At 41.7% G+C, this 16,492-nt stretch overlaps 1 protein-coding gene across 2 annotated transcripts in view; it reads left to right on the plus strand.

Moving 5' to 3' along the window:
* Nucleotides 1-16,492, plus strand: part of sumf1 (sulfatase modifying factor 1) — a 141,010-nt gene that overhangs the window by 76,831 nt on the left and 47,687 nt on the right. The window contains exon 8 of one of the 2 annotated variants that reach the window (XM_067998950.1): nt 331-1,073. The exons of the other annotated variant lie outside the window; for it this stretch is intronic. Coding sequence (XP_067855051.1) covers nt 331-369 — 39 coding nt within the window. The 3' untranslated portion in view covers nt 370-1,073. Of the gene's footprint in view, nt 1-330; nt 1,074-16,492 lie in introns of those variants that run through there. 2 annotated transcript variants of the gene reach the window in all.

Here is a 16,492-nt window from a genome sequence, read left to right on the forward strand (position 1 = left end):
TTGGAAATATATCGCTGTTCCTTCATCGTTGCTGGGTCAAAATCCTGGAACTCCTTACCTAACAGCACTGTGGGAGAACCTTCACCACACGGACTGCAGCAGTTCAAGAAGGCGGCTCATCACCACCTTCTCAAGGGCAATTAGGGATGGGCAATAAATGCCGGCCTTGCCAGTGACACCCATATCCCATGAACGAATAATAAAAAAAACCGTCAAAGCTGCTATATAAATGCAAGTTATTGTAATTTCAGTCAGGTGGAGTACATGTTCTTGTAGGCAAAGCACCTTTGGAAAAGGTAAATTGTCCTTGCCCCTGTTTTGTCCCATCAGGGCTTCCATGTTATTTTGGATTCCACACTGCTGGCCTGAACAGAACCTCGCCGACTCTGGAGAATGGTCAGTGGCCAGATTGGTGAAGCCGCAACATTTTTTTGTTGCCAATTACCAAATCCTCCCCACTGTACAAGTGGAACCTGGAGAACCAGATCATATTCCAGGAGCACTTCCATTAGGAAGGATGTCAAGGCCTTGGAGATGGTGCAGAGGAGATTTACTAAAATGTTACCAGGAATGCGGTACCTCAACTATGTGGAGAGACAAGAAAATCACGGATTGTTTTCCTTAGAGCGGAGAAGGTTAAGGGGAAATTTAATAGAGGGGTTTTGATAGAATAAATAAGGAGAAACTGTTTCCACTGGCAGGAGGGTCGGTAACCAGAGGAGTCAGATTTAAGATAATTGGCTAAACAACCAGAGGGGAGATGAGGAGAAATTTTCTTTATACAGAGTTATGATCTTGAATGTACTGCCTGAAAGGGTGGTGGAAGCAGATTCAATTGTAACTTTCAAAAGGGAATTGGATAAATACTTGAAAGGAAAAATTTGCAGGACTATGGGGAAAGAATGGGGGTAGTGGAACCAATTGGATAGTTTTTTTTAAAGAGCTGGCACAGGCAATATGGGCCGAATGGCCCCATTCTGTGGCTTATGATTCTATGGACAGTCCTGCAATGAAAGCATACAAGGAACGATTTTTTCATCATTTCTGTGTAAACCCAGTTTGTTTAATAAAAATATATAATTCATCAAATCTTTTGACATTTCTAAGATCAGTGGAGAGCTGGAGCGGAAAAGGCTATTTCGTCCTTCTGGCCTACCCCATTATTTATGTCCGTATGTGTGCGACTCCTGAGAATATTTTCATTTCCATCCTGCCTGCTGACAAGTCGCTTTCCATTTACTCCCCGTTCAATCAGGATTCCTGATCCTTCATTTGAACTGAATTAATAGGCTTACGGTACAGACTGTACTCCAGTTTTTAAAAAAAAAGCCAATTGATGTGTGTTCAGTCTTAACAATAGAAGGTTATAAGCACTTAAGGAGAAAAAATATTAAAGGGTTCAGGGAAAGAACAGTGAAACAAAATTGAAGTCACTAGCTCTGATGTGCAGCTAGCACCACCACAGGCATGATGGGCTGAATTATATATTTTTTAAACCAAAGCTTCTGTGAAGTGACCCACTAAAAGGTGAGTAGGTGCCTCCCTGTCCACTGGTAGAGACATAAATGGGAGAAAGGAATAAATGCCACACAACAAAAGATAAAACTGGAGATGTTGTGTTGATTCAACATCTTGAATTGGTGCACTGGTAATTTTGGGAAGTTGAGCTTCTGTTTCCTTCTGGGGTGCGTGTCAGTTCTCTTTTTTTTTAAAGAAGTCTTAAGCAAATTTTGTACCCAAATCCCCTTTGGCAACATTTGTTGTTGCCAATTACCAAATTTGGTAATTGGCACCAACAAATGTTGTAGCTTCACCAATCTGGCCACTGACCATTCTCCAGAGTCTATGAGTGACCAGTACTAATCTCAGTGGGAAGTTTCTGATTCTCTGTAATTAATGCCACTGAGACACTCCGGTGATGGCTGCAATTAGACGTTCCCTTTTCCAAGCTGTGAGGAGAGCTAACTTCTTCCAGCTTATCTTGTATTATTCCTGCAGATGTGACTTCGACTGTATCTAATGGTCTCTCTCTAATTAATTCTTTCAGCGTTGTGTGTGGCAGGTCACTGTTTTGTACCCTAGATGCTAAGCACTGTTCTGAGTGCAATAACAGTAAACACCTGTTTTTTTTTGGTTAAGTGCAGGTTAGTGCCAGTTTAGTAAATGGTTTTAAGTTTCCTACATTGCATCAGAGGCTCTTCAAAAAGTACTTCATTAGCTGTAAAGTGCTTTTGGAATGTCCTGAATTTGTGAAAAGCGCTATATAAATGCAAGTTCTTTCTCTTAAGTTCGACCATTGAATTCTGTTCGGTTCACTGGGGATTAGAACCGTGCAGATGGAGGAAGTAGTCCCTGGTGTTATGAAGGGGAATTCAAATTGCCATTTACTTCCTGCATGCAACATGCTTTGAGAAGAACCTCTTATACAAAACAGCACTGCAGCTGTTGGTCCTCTTCGGGTCAAGAGTCCGATTTTTTTTTTTTTCTCCCTCCTCCTTTGACGTTCACAATACTTAAGGAATCAGCACTAACACCCGGAGGTGCCAGAGGAGGAGGATGGGTAGGAAGTCAGAAACATTGTACTGTCAGCTGCTGCGGTGGATCAACTCCTCTCTAGCGACCCGTCGTATAAACTGCATTGCTGCTGATGAGGATCAGTAAAATGCGTAGGGGTGTATTCCAGTCAATTGCATAACAATAGGACAATGCAACCACCTTTAACCAAACACCTCTATTAATGACCTTGAGTATCGCACGCATTGTTCACTAAATAATTCCATTCTTAATGATTTTAAAAGTGTATCATATACTAGAAATAAAATTGTTAATTCAGGCTGGACAAGCACTACAACTAGCTGTATATTTACCCTAGGTTTACACTGCCTCTAAAGATGTATATTTACCTTGTGCTCACACTTATGCCTTGTAGTCATATATTCTCGATGTTAACCTCAGCATCTGCTCCACTTTGAGCCAAACAAGTCCCGGTGTGATGAAAAGCACCTTTTGATCATCACCACCATCTGGGCAAAGCACAGAGACTCTTTGTATTTAACTCTCTTATCCTGGTATTGTAGATTTGATCGTATTTATTAGCTTGTAAAAGATTATGGGAGATTTTAATTTGTATCACTGAGTGATAGTGAATCAGCCAGCTGTTTTACATCTCACCCGAGAAAAAAATCGGGCGAGGTGTAAAATGGGCAACTGATTCACTAACCCCCCTTTTTCGCCTGGCAATAAAAAGTTAAAATCCCCGCCCCACCGATGATTTCCAATTTGTGATAGGTTTTCTTCCTAACAATTTTCTGAATTTATTCATGTTCTCTATGGACCTAAAAATAATTATAATATAGAGATGATGGATTACGTAGAATGTACAGCACAGAAACAGGCCATTCGGCCCAACTGGTTTACGCTCCTCCCATGAGCCTCCTCCCACCCCTCTTCATCTAACCTTATCAGCATTACATTCTATTCCTTCCTCTCCCATGTACATATCTAGTTCACTCTTAAATGCATCTCTGCTATTTGCCTCAACTATTTCTGTGGTAGCGAGTTCCACATTCTAACCATCCTCTGGGTAAGGAAGTTTCTCCTGAATTCCCTTTTGGATTCATTAGTGACTATCTTATATTTATGGCCCCTAGTTTTGGACTCCCCCACAAGTGGAAACATCTTCTCTACGTCCACCCTATCAAATCATTTCATAACCTTAAAGATGTCTATCTGGTCACCACTCAGCCTTCTCTTAAAGAGCCACAGCCTGTTGAGTCTTTCCTGACAGGTATCACCTCTCAGTCCTGGTATCATCCTAGTAAATCTTTTTTTGCACCTTCTCCAATGTCTCTATACCCTTTTTATAATATGGAGACCAGGAATGTACCTTAGATCCGTGTAGCAGTTTGATATTAGGTACACAACATCAGACTTTTGACTCCCTGCATTCACCTAGTGCTGAGCGAAAAGAATACATTTAAATGAGAACAATTACCTGGCTCTGTACGTCCGACCTATGAAAGACCTTCAAGAAGGCTAGCCCTGTTGATACGGGAAGGGATATAGGAATCGCTGTTGTGTCTCTCTCCTGTAAGGCATTGGGGATGCTTGAATGGTTGCTATATTTTATTATCCATTTAGAGCCTACCCTATGTTGCTATGGTGGACATTCATTAATTTTACATGTGTCAGAACTTTAGAAAATATGGAAGAAGAAAAAGCCATTGAACTCGACAAGCCCACATTTCACACACCATTTCTAACTTGCTCTACCGTGGACACAGGTCCACTTAATATCTTGGAGAAGATGACAATATATAGCTAAAACATCTGAGAAGGTCAAGTTCTGACTTTTTTTCTGATTCTCGCCAATGTAATCTAACAAAATTTCAGTGCATCAGTGTAATGTCGTTTAACCACCATCAGTCGCATTCCACAGATAACATTTTAATGACCTAGTAGCACAGGAACTATTGTGATGCACGGGATCGATTTTTAACTTGGGGGCTGGGAATTGGGTGCGGGGGCCGATGTGGGTAGCAATGCGTCTAGCCACCATGAGGCCCAGGAGATTTTAACTCTCCTCAGTGAACACAAGTCTAGTTCTGAGTTTATTTAGTTGAGAGTTAACATCACTTGCAAAATGAATGGCTGGTGTGAAAAAATTAAACTTATTTGTTTTATGTAGAATATTAGACTTAGTAAAGCAAAAAGCTTAAATGTTGATATTTAATGTATATACAGTTATAATCTCAACTGAATATTTCTGCTGATGTGACTATAGTTTATTAAAGCAGCAAAAGACTGAGATTTTTCTTGATGTGGGCAAGGTGGCATTTATTGCCCATCCCTAGTTGCCTGTCGTTGTCTTATAGCAATTGTTTGTGCAGATGAGTGGGTTTCGAGGATATTGAGAGTCAGCCACATAATGTGGACTAAAGTCACATGGCTTACATGGTTTTCTTTCTGATGATAGCCCACAAATGACCCGATTCATTGAATTCAGTTGTTAGTCCTGTACTGTAACCACAACGCTACCATACCCATGAGAGTGAATAACGTCCGAAAACATTTAATGGACCCTGTATTATTCTCTTTCCTAACTGTTCCAATGAGTGCAGCTATATGATGAGGATTTATGACTTTTTTTAAATGAAGAAACCTCGATGAAGGGTCAAGATACCATCAAGGTAGGAGAGAAGATGGTGGGTAGGTGAGACCTTACATTTGATCTATAAGCTATGAGCCTGGCAATTTACCTCCAAAGCCCATATATTGTCTGTGTGTGTGTCTGTGTCCTGGAGATTTGAAAAGGCCTGTTCGTAGTTCTGTTGCTTCATTGTTGGATGACTGCTAACTCTGTTATTACCTGTAACTGGAGATATGTGCAAATTAATGGGAACATTGAATTAAAGTTTATATGTGGCCTGCGAGACTCCGTGGGATGCGCCTAAGCGACCCACAGAGATTAAAACCACATCGTGAAAGGAAGACTGAGGGAGGTAAGGAATAGGGTTGCCAATCCTCCAGGGGTGCCCTGTACTCTCCAGGAATTGAAGATTAATCGCCTGGACATTGATTTTTCTGTTGGGTTGCACACATCAATTTTTTTTTTCCATTTTCTTTGAACACTTGTTTATTGTGAGTTATGAAAATATTGGAACTGGGAAAAGAGGCTGTTTGGCCAGGCAGGGCTGTTGGAGACAGGAGGTCATGTGATGAAACCTCCAGGAATAAATCCAATTGGGGCTGGTAACTCTAGTAAGGAACTCTATAGTATTGAGGTCCTGGGAAAGACGGAGTTAGAACAGGAGATTGTGGAATGAGTCTTGATTTTAAATTTTGATTTGGTTAAAGGGTAGTAAAGCTGATGGTGACTATGGAATTACATGGTATATAGCATGATTTTTCCCTTTCCCTAATGGGCACATCAGAAATTGACGACTGACTGGAGAATCAGACAGGTAAACCAACATCATATAGGGTACGATAGTTTAGTGGTTATGTTACTGGACTAGTAATCCAGAGAATGAGAGTTTAAATCCCACCATGGCATAGGAACAGGAGTAGGCCATTCAGCCCCTCCAGCCTGTTCCGCCATTCAATTAGATCATGGTTGATCTGTATCTTAACTCCATCTACCCACCTTGGTTTTGTAACCCTTAATATCCTTGCCTAACAAAAATCTATCAATCTCCATTTTGAAATTTTCAGTTGACCTAGCCCTTTTTGGGAAAGAGCGTTCCAGATTTCCACTATCCTTTGTGTGAAGAATTGCTTTCTAAAATCACCCTTGACCGGCCTTGCTCTAATTTTAAAGGTTGTTCTGGACTCTCCCACCAGAGGAAATAGTTTCTCTCGATCCACCTGATCAATTCCTTTGATCACCTTTAACACCACAATTAGATCACCCCTTAATCTTCTATATTCAATGGAATACAAGCCTACTCTATGCCAACTGTCCTCATAATTTAACCCTTTTAGCCCCAGAATCGTTCTGGTGAATCTGTGCTCCACCCAGCATAGTCCAGCATATCCTTCCTGAGGTGCGATGCCCAGAACTGAATGCAGTACTCCAGATGGGGTCTAACCAGAGCTCTGTACAGCTGTAACATAACTTCCACCCCTTTGTATTCCAGCCCTTTTGAGAAAAAGGCCAACATCCCATTGGCCTTTTAAATTATTTTTTGTACCTGTCCACTGGTTTTGTGATTTCTGTACATGCACCCCTAAATCTCTCTACTCATCCACAGTTCTTAGCTTCTCTCCATTTAGAAAATAATCTGATCTATGTTTCTTAGGTCCAAAATGAATGACCTCACACTTTCCTACATTGAACTCCATCTGCCACAGTTTTGCCCACTCACTTAATCTTTCAATGTCCCTTTGCAACTTTCTGATCCTATCAACACTTTACTGTGCCACCTAATTTAGTGTCATCGGCAGACTTAGATATATAGCTCTCTATTCCTTCATCCATGTCATTTATAAATATAGTGAAAAGCTGAGGCCTGAGTATAAATCCCTGGAGGACACCACTAGTCACATCCTGCCAATTTGAGTACACACCCATTATGCCTACTCTGTGTCTCCTACCTCTTAACCAATTCCATATCCAAGCCAATAGGTTGCCTCTAATTCCACGCACTCTCATTTTTGTTAACAGTCTCTTATGTGGAACCTTGTCGAATGTCTCCTGGAAGTCCATATAAATAACATCCATAGACACTCCCTTATCTACCACATTAGTTACCACCTCAAAAAATTCAACTAGGTTCGTTAGACATGACTTACCCTTTACAAATCCGTGCTGGCTGTCTCTGATCAGCTCATATTTGTCCAAATGCTCAGTCAATCTGACCCTAATAACAGATTCTAGTAACTTCCCCACAACTATAATGGACCTATAATTTCCTAGTTTATCTCTTGCCCTTCTTAAATGGCAGAGAGACATTGGCAATTTTGGCAATGTGAGAATTTAAATTGAGTTTTAAAAAAATATATATATTTTAAATCTGGAAATAGAAACTGTGTTATCAGCAAAAGCTATCGGATTGTTGTAAAAGCCCAACTGGTTTAGGGAAGGAAACCTGCCGTCCTTACCCAGTCTGACCTCTGGCCTAAAGCCAACAAGGTTGACTCTTAACTGCCCTATGAAGGGCCTAGCCAAGCCACTCGGTTGTATCAAACACCTACAAAGAATACCATATGGACTGCACCACCTTCTCAAGGCAACCAGGGATGGGCAATAAAATGCTGGCCGTGTCAGCGATACCCATATCCTGAGAATGAATCTCTCCTCCTTTTAAGACCCTCCTTAAAATCTGCCTTAGTCACCCCTACTAATATCTCCCTTTTTTGACATGGTGCCAATTTTTGTCTGATTACACTCCTGTGAACTGCAATTTAAAAAAAAAACACCCAAAGCAAGTATTTTGCCACTGGCACACATCACTGAAATGAAACGGTGCAGATTAACCCTTTTGAGTACTGAATGTCCTTTGGAACTTGCATCTTTGCTATCTGCCAAAAATGATTTTTTTTAATAAAACAAAATATATTAGCCAAAAAAAATTAAGAAAATCTTCAGAATTACAAAAGTGTGAGAATTTTTTTTTTCTGGTTATTGTAGTGTGAAACAGCCACTAAGTGTGTGTATATTAGAGTGATGAGCTGTTACTTGGTTTCTCGGGACATTTTACTACGTTAAAAGTGGTATATAAATTGTTGTTGTTGTTGTTAAAAAGGTACATTTTTTTGACTGGTTACTGGTAAGTTAACTATCCCATGGTGTGTGTGTGGATTTTCCCCCCCTCTCCCATTTTGCATGTTAGAGGCTAGGCAATATGTCAGTAAGCTATTTGCCCATGAAGGTATCACACTGAGCCCAATCCTGTCCTCACCCAATAGTATGTACTATTTACAGGATGCACTGCAGCAAGTCACCAAGCTTATTTTGATAGCACCACCCTCCCCTCCAGTATCTATCACAGAATATGGTCAAAAACACCAATGTCGTAAGAATATCATCACCTTCAAGTCATACACTATCCTGATTTGAACATTTATCACTGTTCCTTCATCGTCACTGGCTCAATATCCTGGAATTTCCTACGTATCACTATTTTTGTAGAGCCATTAGCACAAGCGGTTCAAGCAGAAGGCTCACCACCACCTTTTCAGGGAAACTAAGGATGGGAAATAAATGCTGCCTTGCCAGCATCGCCCACGTCCCAAAAATACATTTTTAAAAGATAACAAACACTTTTTTTCACTAACTATTCTTCACCTATTCACCAGTGATGTAAAGATTCTGATCACTAATACTCGGGGAAAAGCCACACACAGTGATTTCCTGCAGTGGAGGAGATCCATGGATAGAGACAGCATATTAATATCAATATGCAGTACATTTAAACAACTACCTCACATCACTTGCAATTAGCATTGCTGAATGTGTTTAACTCATCTGTCCTTCTAGCTTTAGTGCAAGTTGCCTTTGTCCCCAAGTTCAGCAAAAGTGACAGTGAGTTGTTATGATCTGGAATACGCTGCCTGAAAGGGTGGTGGAAGCAGATTCAATAGTAACTTTCCGAAGGGAATTGGGTATATACTTGAAAAGGAAACATTTGCAGAGCTATGGGGAAAGAACAGAGAAATGGGACCAATTGGATAGCTCTTTCAAAGAGCCAGAACAGGTATGATGGGCTGAATGGGCTCCTTCTGTGCTGTAAGATTCTGTGATAACACTTTATAGTGAGACAGTCTGTAAATGCAGGTGGTCTTTCAGAGGTTTTCACCATACTGTAATGTGGCAGACCTCAGTGGCAAGAAAATGGTTCCTTTGGCTAGAATTCAAACATGTTTCCCTTCAGATATGTTTACCAAATGATAAAGGGCAATATACAGAGACAAAATAAGATTTTAAAAAACAGGATAATTAAAAAGTTAGATTCTGGAGGGATTCTTGGGATGAGGGACTTTAGTTATGTGGATAGATTGGAGAAGCTGGGGTTGATATCCTTGGAACAGAAACAGTTGCAAGGAGATTTGATAGAGGTGTTCAAAATCACGAAGGGTCTAGATAGAGAGAAACTGTTCCCATTGGTGGAAGGGTCAAGGACCAGAGGACATAGATTTGAGGTGATTGGCAAAAGAACCATAGATGACATGAGGAAAAACTTTTTTACACAGCAAGTGGTTAGGATCTGGAATGCACTGCCTCAGGGCGTGATGGAGGCAGATTCAATCGTCGCCTTCAAAAGGGAACTGGATAAATACTTGAAAGGAAAGCATTTTCGGGGGGGTGGGCGGGGGAGAGTGGGACGAGCTGGATTGCTCTTATATAGAGCCGGCGCGGACTCGATGGGCCGAATGGCCTCCTTCCGTGCTGTAACCTTTCTATGATTCAGATTTTTGGCTTTGGAGTCAAATGTTAATGGAGTCCTGAAAGGGTTAATGTTGCTTCTGTTTACTTTTTACCTCTGGCCACTACCCATTTCCCTGATTAATTAAGGAGAGAGGGATGTGCACACAGACACGTTTACACTTTATTGAATTTTTGATTCTCTTCTTGGGGAGGGACCTCCATGCATGGCTCTTACACTACACATCAGAGAACTGTCTCGTAGTACTGCTGGATTGCACTACACAATACAGAAACCCAGAGAGCATATGCATGTTACTGAAAAAAATGGCCTTACCCCAAGACCGCTTTTATACACTTGTAAGGGCCTGTGATGCTGTCAGCTTACTATCGGGCCATAAACACTTTGGAGTGCAGCCAACGAAGGGAGATTCATGTATCTACTGTAGGTTGCTCTCCCATGGTGTAAAATTGCAGAGAAAAAGTCTGCTGCTGTTAGAATAGGAATTCTGTTCTTCGTTTCACAGAGGTACCACTCCTTGCATAACCCACACCTCGCATAAGAGAGAAACAGAATCTGTGCTAAATGTTTTTTGGGACTTTTCTGATGAAGGAAAGCAGCAGCTGGCCCATGACGTACTATTTGACAACCCTCCTCCAATATGACGCCAGTTAAATTATAATCCAATGCAATAAGTGACAAAGAGGGGACTCTGGTCTAATATACATGCATAAGTCAGTCTAAATTGCACAACATGGAGTATTCTGATTTGTATGATCAATAAACCGTCTCAAGCTTTGTAAAGATCTGGCTGGACCACATCGAGCACAATCGGACTGCACTTGCTCTTCTGCCCAAACTGCTTACTACTTTAGGATCATCCTGGCAAGCAAAGACAACCCAAGTTTCTTTTCTCCATTATCTAACTGTCTTCAGTCCCTTTCCCTTGCCCCCTCCACCCTCACCTCCAGCAACAAGGAGCTCATGGATTTCTTTATCACTAAGATTGAGACCATTTGTTCAGCTCCCACTGCCGCATCCCCTTCTCCTTACCCACCATGCCGAGGTTCCCCCCTTCTCTAGCCCTGAATCCACGCCTTTCTTTAGTTTCTCTTCCTATCTCCTCTCCTGTCCTTTCTGAGCTCTTGTTCATGACACCCACCTTTGGCTCTCTCGATCCCATTCCCACTAAACTGCTGACTGCCCAACTTCCCTTCCTGGCCCCATGCTAGATGACATTGTAAATTGTTCCCTCTTCTGAGGTATTGTCCCCCTCCCTTTTAAAGCAGCCATCATCAACCTTCTCATCAAAAAACCCCACCTCGGCAACTCTGTCCCTGCAAACAACCATCCCATCTTCAGCCTCCCTTTCCTATCCAATCCATCTTTGAATTCTCCAATCAATCAGGTTTCTGCCCCTGCCACAACACTGAAATGGCTTAACCAACATTACAAATAACATCCTCTGTGCCTGTGACCGTGGTGCATAATCCCTCCTCCTCCTGGTAGCTCTCACATCCTTGTCAAACACCTCTCCTCCGTTATCCAGCTGAGAGGTACTGCCCTTGCTTGGTTTCCCCTCTTACCTATCCAATTAACCACAGCGTCTCCAACAATGGCTTTTCATCTTGCCCCCAAACCATTAGCTCTGGAGTCACCCAAGGATCTGTGCTTGGGCCCCCTCCTATTTCTCATCTACATGCTGCCTCTCAGATATGCAGTCAAGTTCCATATTTACGCTGATGACACCCAGTTTTACCTCTACGCCACCACTTTCAACCCCTCCACTGCCTCTGTGTTGTCAGCCTGCTTGTCCGACATCCAGTCCTGGATGAGCTGCAATTTCTTCCAATTAAACATTTAGATGAACTAAGCCATCATCTTCAGTCCCCGCCACAAACTCCATACCCTCATCACCAAATCCATTCTGCTCCCCAGCCACTGTCTCAGGTTGAAGCCGACTGTTTGCAATCTCGGCATCCTATTCGACCCTGAGTTGAGTTTCCTACCCCATATCCTCGCCATCACAAAGCCCATCTACTACTTCCTCTGTAACATCGCTCGTCTCTGCCCCTGCTTCGTGCCCATCTGCTGCTGAAACCCTTATCCATTCTTTTGTTATCTCTAGACTCAACTATTCCAGTGCTCTCCTGGCTATCCCGTCATCTTCCACCCTCCATAAACTTAGGTTCATCTGAAACTTTGCTGCTCGAATCCTAACTCACAGTAGGTCTCTCTTACTCATCACCCCTGTGCTCGCTGATCTACATGAGCTTCCCATCCCCCAGCACCTCCAATTTAAAATTCTCATCCTCATGTTCAAATCCCTTCATGGCCTCGCCCTTCCCTATAGCAGCAATGAAGTGGCAGAATGTATTAATTCAGAGATTAGAGAGGCTTGTAGCAAAAGCAAAGTTGTTTTAATGGGAGACTTTAATTTTCATATAGATTGGGAAGAGTACAGTAGCTCAAGTCAGAAAGGTGGTGATTGGAAAATTGCAGATGTAACTCTGTTATTTAAGAGAGGTGAGAGAAACCAAGATACTATAGACCTGTTAATCTAACATCTGTTGTGGGGAAGTTATTGGAATCTAAAATTAAGGACAGTGTGACTGAGCACTTGGAGAAATTTGAGCTGATTAGAGGAAGCCAAATGGATTTGTAAAGGGTAGGTCATGTCTAACAAACCTAATTGTGTTTTTTGAGGAAGTAACTAAAGTAGAAGACAGGGGAATGTCTATGGATATAGTTTATATGGACTTCCAGAAGGCATTTGAGAAGATTCCACCAAAATAAGACATTTGTTAGCTAAAATTAAAGCTCATGGAATTGAAGGCAAATTATTGACCTGGTTAGGAGATTAGTTAGGCAATAGACGACAGAGAGTAGGGATAATGGAAGGAAGTGACTAGTGATGTTGCACAAGGATCTGTGCTGGGACCTCAATTATTCACTATATTTATTAATGACTTAGATAACACAATAGAGAGCCATATATCTAAGTTTGCCACTGACACAAAGATAGGTGCCATACTAACTAGTGTGGAAGGGAGCATAAAATTACAAAGAGACAGTGATAGATGAAGTGAGTGGGCAAAACTGTGGCAGATGGATTTCAATGCAGGTAAGGATGAGGTCATCCATTTTGGACCAAAAAAGGATAGATCTGAGTTTTTTAAATGGTGAAAAGCTAGGAACAGTGGAAGCCCAAAGAGATTATGGGGTCCATGTACACAGATCACTAAAATGTAGTGGTCAGGTACAAAAATAATCAAAAAGGCTAATGGAATGTTAGCCTTTATAATTAGAGGGCTAGAATATAAAGAGGAGGAAGTTTTGCTACAGCTATACAAAGCCCTGGTTAGACCACATCTGGAGCACAGTGTACCGTTCTGGGCACTGCAAAGGATATATTGGCCTTGGAAGGAGTGCAGCGCAGATTCAGCAGAATGTTAGCAGGGCTCCAAGGGTTAAATTATGAAGAGAGAATACATAAAATAGGTTTGTATTCCCTGCAGTTTAGAAGGTTAAGGGGTGATTTGATTGAGGTTTTTAGGATTTTGAAAGGAATTGATGGGGTAGATAGAGAGAAACCTTTTCCACTTGGGGTCGGGGGTGGGGGTGGGGGGTAGTGGATGGGGGTAGTCTAGGACAAGGGGACATAACCTTAAAATCAGAACCAGGCCTTTCAGGAGAGAAGTTAGGAAACACTTCTTCACACACAGGGTGGAACACTCTCTCACAAAAAGCAGTAGATACTAGCTCAATTATTAATTTTAAATCTGACATCGATAGATTTTTGCTAGCCAAGGATATTAAGGGATATGGAACCAAGACGGGTGGATGGAGTTAGGATGCCACAATCTCATTGAATGGCGAAACAGGCTCGAGGGGCTGAATGGCCTACTTTTGTTCCTACATTCCCTATCTCTGTAACCTCCTCCAATCCTCTAAGAACACTACGTACCACCATCTCTGGCCTCTTGTACATCCCACACTCCTTTCTCCCCACCATTGGCGGCCATGCCTTCAGGCGTGTAGACCCTAAGCTGTATAATTCCTTCCATAAACCTCTCCACTTCTCTCTCCTCTTTTAAGACGCTCCTTAAAATCTTTTAGTCACCCCTCCAAATCTCTCCTTTGGCGCAGTGTCAATTTGTGTCTGATTTTGCCTTTGTGAAGCACCTTGTGACATTTTTCTACATTAAATTTGCTATATAAATGCAAGTTGTTATCGTTGAAACAAGATTTGCATGTTTAAAGTAATTCATGAGACCATGCAAAGGTTTGTCAGAATATTTTCTTTCCCTTCTCTGCTCTTGGCCCTGTATTTCACAGGCCAAGCAAAACACAGGCTCTGGCGTTACTTTCTTATCACTGAATCGGAATCCTTCCCAAACTGGCAGGCAATTTGGCAGCTTTCGTTAGACTGCTTACATTTATCTCTGTATGGCCTTCAGGTACTGAAACAACTAAACCTGTCAATCCTTGCATGCTGGATTTCTCTGTGTCCATCCCACACCTCCTGCAGGATAACTCTCTTAAATACTGGCACCATAAACAGTTCAAGGAAAAATAGAGCAGGCTGCACCTAGTTTCATAAAATATTTACAATTTTTGTTAAATTTCATTTTTTTTAAACAATTTTCATCGTAGCTTTTTAAAAATTTATTTTTCCTTCTCGACAAAGCCCATTGTCCTCATTTGATCACCAAGGAATTGAAACTCACTCCTGGCCCGTTTCACCAGATTTCTGACTTGAAGTTGGCACAAACAGCAGCTAAAAACTGGCTTCTGACGTCACCTACTGGGTCATGCTGAATGTTTTGATAATTCGGGGGGTGGGGGGGTAGGGGGCTTCCTATTTACCAGGAGTTGTACTGTCCCTGAGGAAAAGTTGAAACCTCCAGATATATTTTGTGTCGTAGGTCTTGTGTTTATTCAGTGGTGTTATTTAGCAGCAGGGAGGGAATAAGAGCGTATCCCTGAGCTCCGTTATGGTGAAGCTATGAAAAGATTGCAATTGGAGATCTGACTGTTAAAACAGAATGCTCATAAAACCTTTTGAGGACAAAGTGTTATTTGTTAACGACAAATTGTATTGATTCGGGAATCTTCGAGTTTGCCAGCTCAAGTGAACTAATCCGCGTTTGCTGTGTTGTATCAATCCCCAGAAAAGAGAAGGCAGAGGGGAGACCTGATAGAGGTCTTTAAGATAATGAAAGAGTTCGATAGGGTAGATGTAGAGAGAAGGTTTTGACTTGTGGGGGAGTCCAAAAGTAGAGGTCATAAATATAAGATAGTCACTAATAAATCCAATAGGGAATTCAGGAGAAACTTCTTTACCCAAAGAGTGGTAAGAATGTGGAACGTGCTACCACATCGAGTAGTTGAGGCAAGTAGCATAGATGCATTTAAGAGGAAGCTAGATAAGCACACGAGGGAGAAAGGAATAGACGGGTATGCTGGTAGGGTTAGATGAAGTAGGGAGGGAGGAGGCTCGTGGAGCATAAATGCCGGCATAGACCAGTTGGGCCGAATGGCCTGCTTTTGTAGACTCGATGTAAATCAAGGATCTTTTAAACAAAGTAGTTTGAACAGTATCTTTCTAAGAAAGCTTGGTGAATTAATTTTTTTCTCACCCTTGTCTCTTTCCCATGTCAGCCGTGGCTCAGTTGGTAGTACTCTCACCTCTGAGTCAGAAGGTCGTGGGTTCAAGTCCCACTTCAGCGACTTGATCACAGAATCTAGACTGACACTCCAGTGCAGTACTGAGGGAGTGCTGCACTGTCAGAGGTGCCATCTTTCACATGAGACATTAAACAGTCTGCCCTCTCAGATGAATGTAAAAGATCCCACAGCACTATTTTGAAGAAGAGCAGGAGAGTTCTCCCCAGTGTCCTAGCCAATATTTTTCCTTCAACTAACAACTAAACAGATTATCTGGTCATTATCTCATTGCTGTTTATGGGAGCCTGCTGTGCACAATTTGGCTGTCGCATTTCCTACATTACAACGATGACTACACTTCAAAAGTACTTCATTGGCTGTAAAGTGCTTTGAGATGTCCTGTGGTCATGAAAAGCGCTACATAAATGCAAATCTTTTTCTTTCAAAGACATTGCCTTTTAGCTCTAAACCACTGCGGAATCCCGATCAGTGAATTGATGAACTGTCTCTGCTTCAGCCAGCTTTCACTGTGATGTTTGGTCATAATAAAGTCAAAATTATTTTCTTCACATTCTTAAAGTTTGAAAATACATTGGAGGAAGAATAATTTTTTTTATTACCGTAGTTCACTCGTGTCTTGCCTTTCTGCCGTATTATTCTATTTTCTTCCATGAAGATGTACACAAATGCTCCCAGCTGGACATGAGGGCTGACCAGTGATGTATGTACCTAGTCCCTTGTTTGCTTGGTCTCCTCTTGCAGTAGGTGGATCATGTCTACACCAAGGGCTAACACTAAACCTTTCTTGCCGAAGATATTACTGTCAAAATGGCTACATTACATACGACTTTCTTCTAACAATGTTCCACCAATCAGAATAATTTGAAGCAGTTATATTGGCATATCATTTAACAAACATTTTTTACTGGTGAAACTGTGTTTGAGATGGAATTGTT

This window comes from Heptranchias perlo, chromosome 17 (genome assembly GCF_035084215.1).
Source record: "Heptranchias perlo isolate sHepPer1 chromosome 17, sHepPer1.hap1, whole genome shotgun sequence".
Classification (NCBI taxonomy): domain Eukaryota; kingdom Metazoa; phylum Chordata; class Chondrichthyes; order Hexanchiformes; family Hexanchidae; genus Heptranchias; species Heptranchias perlo.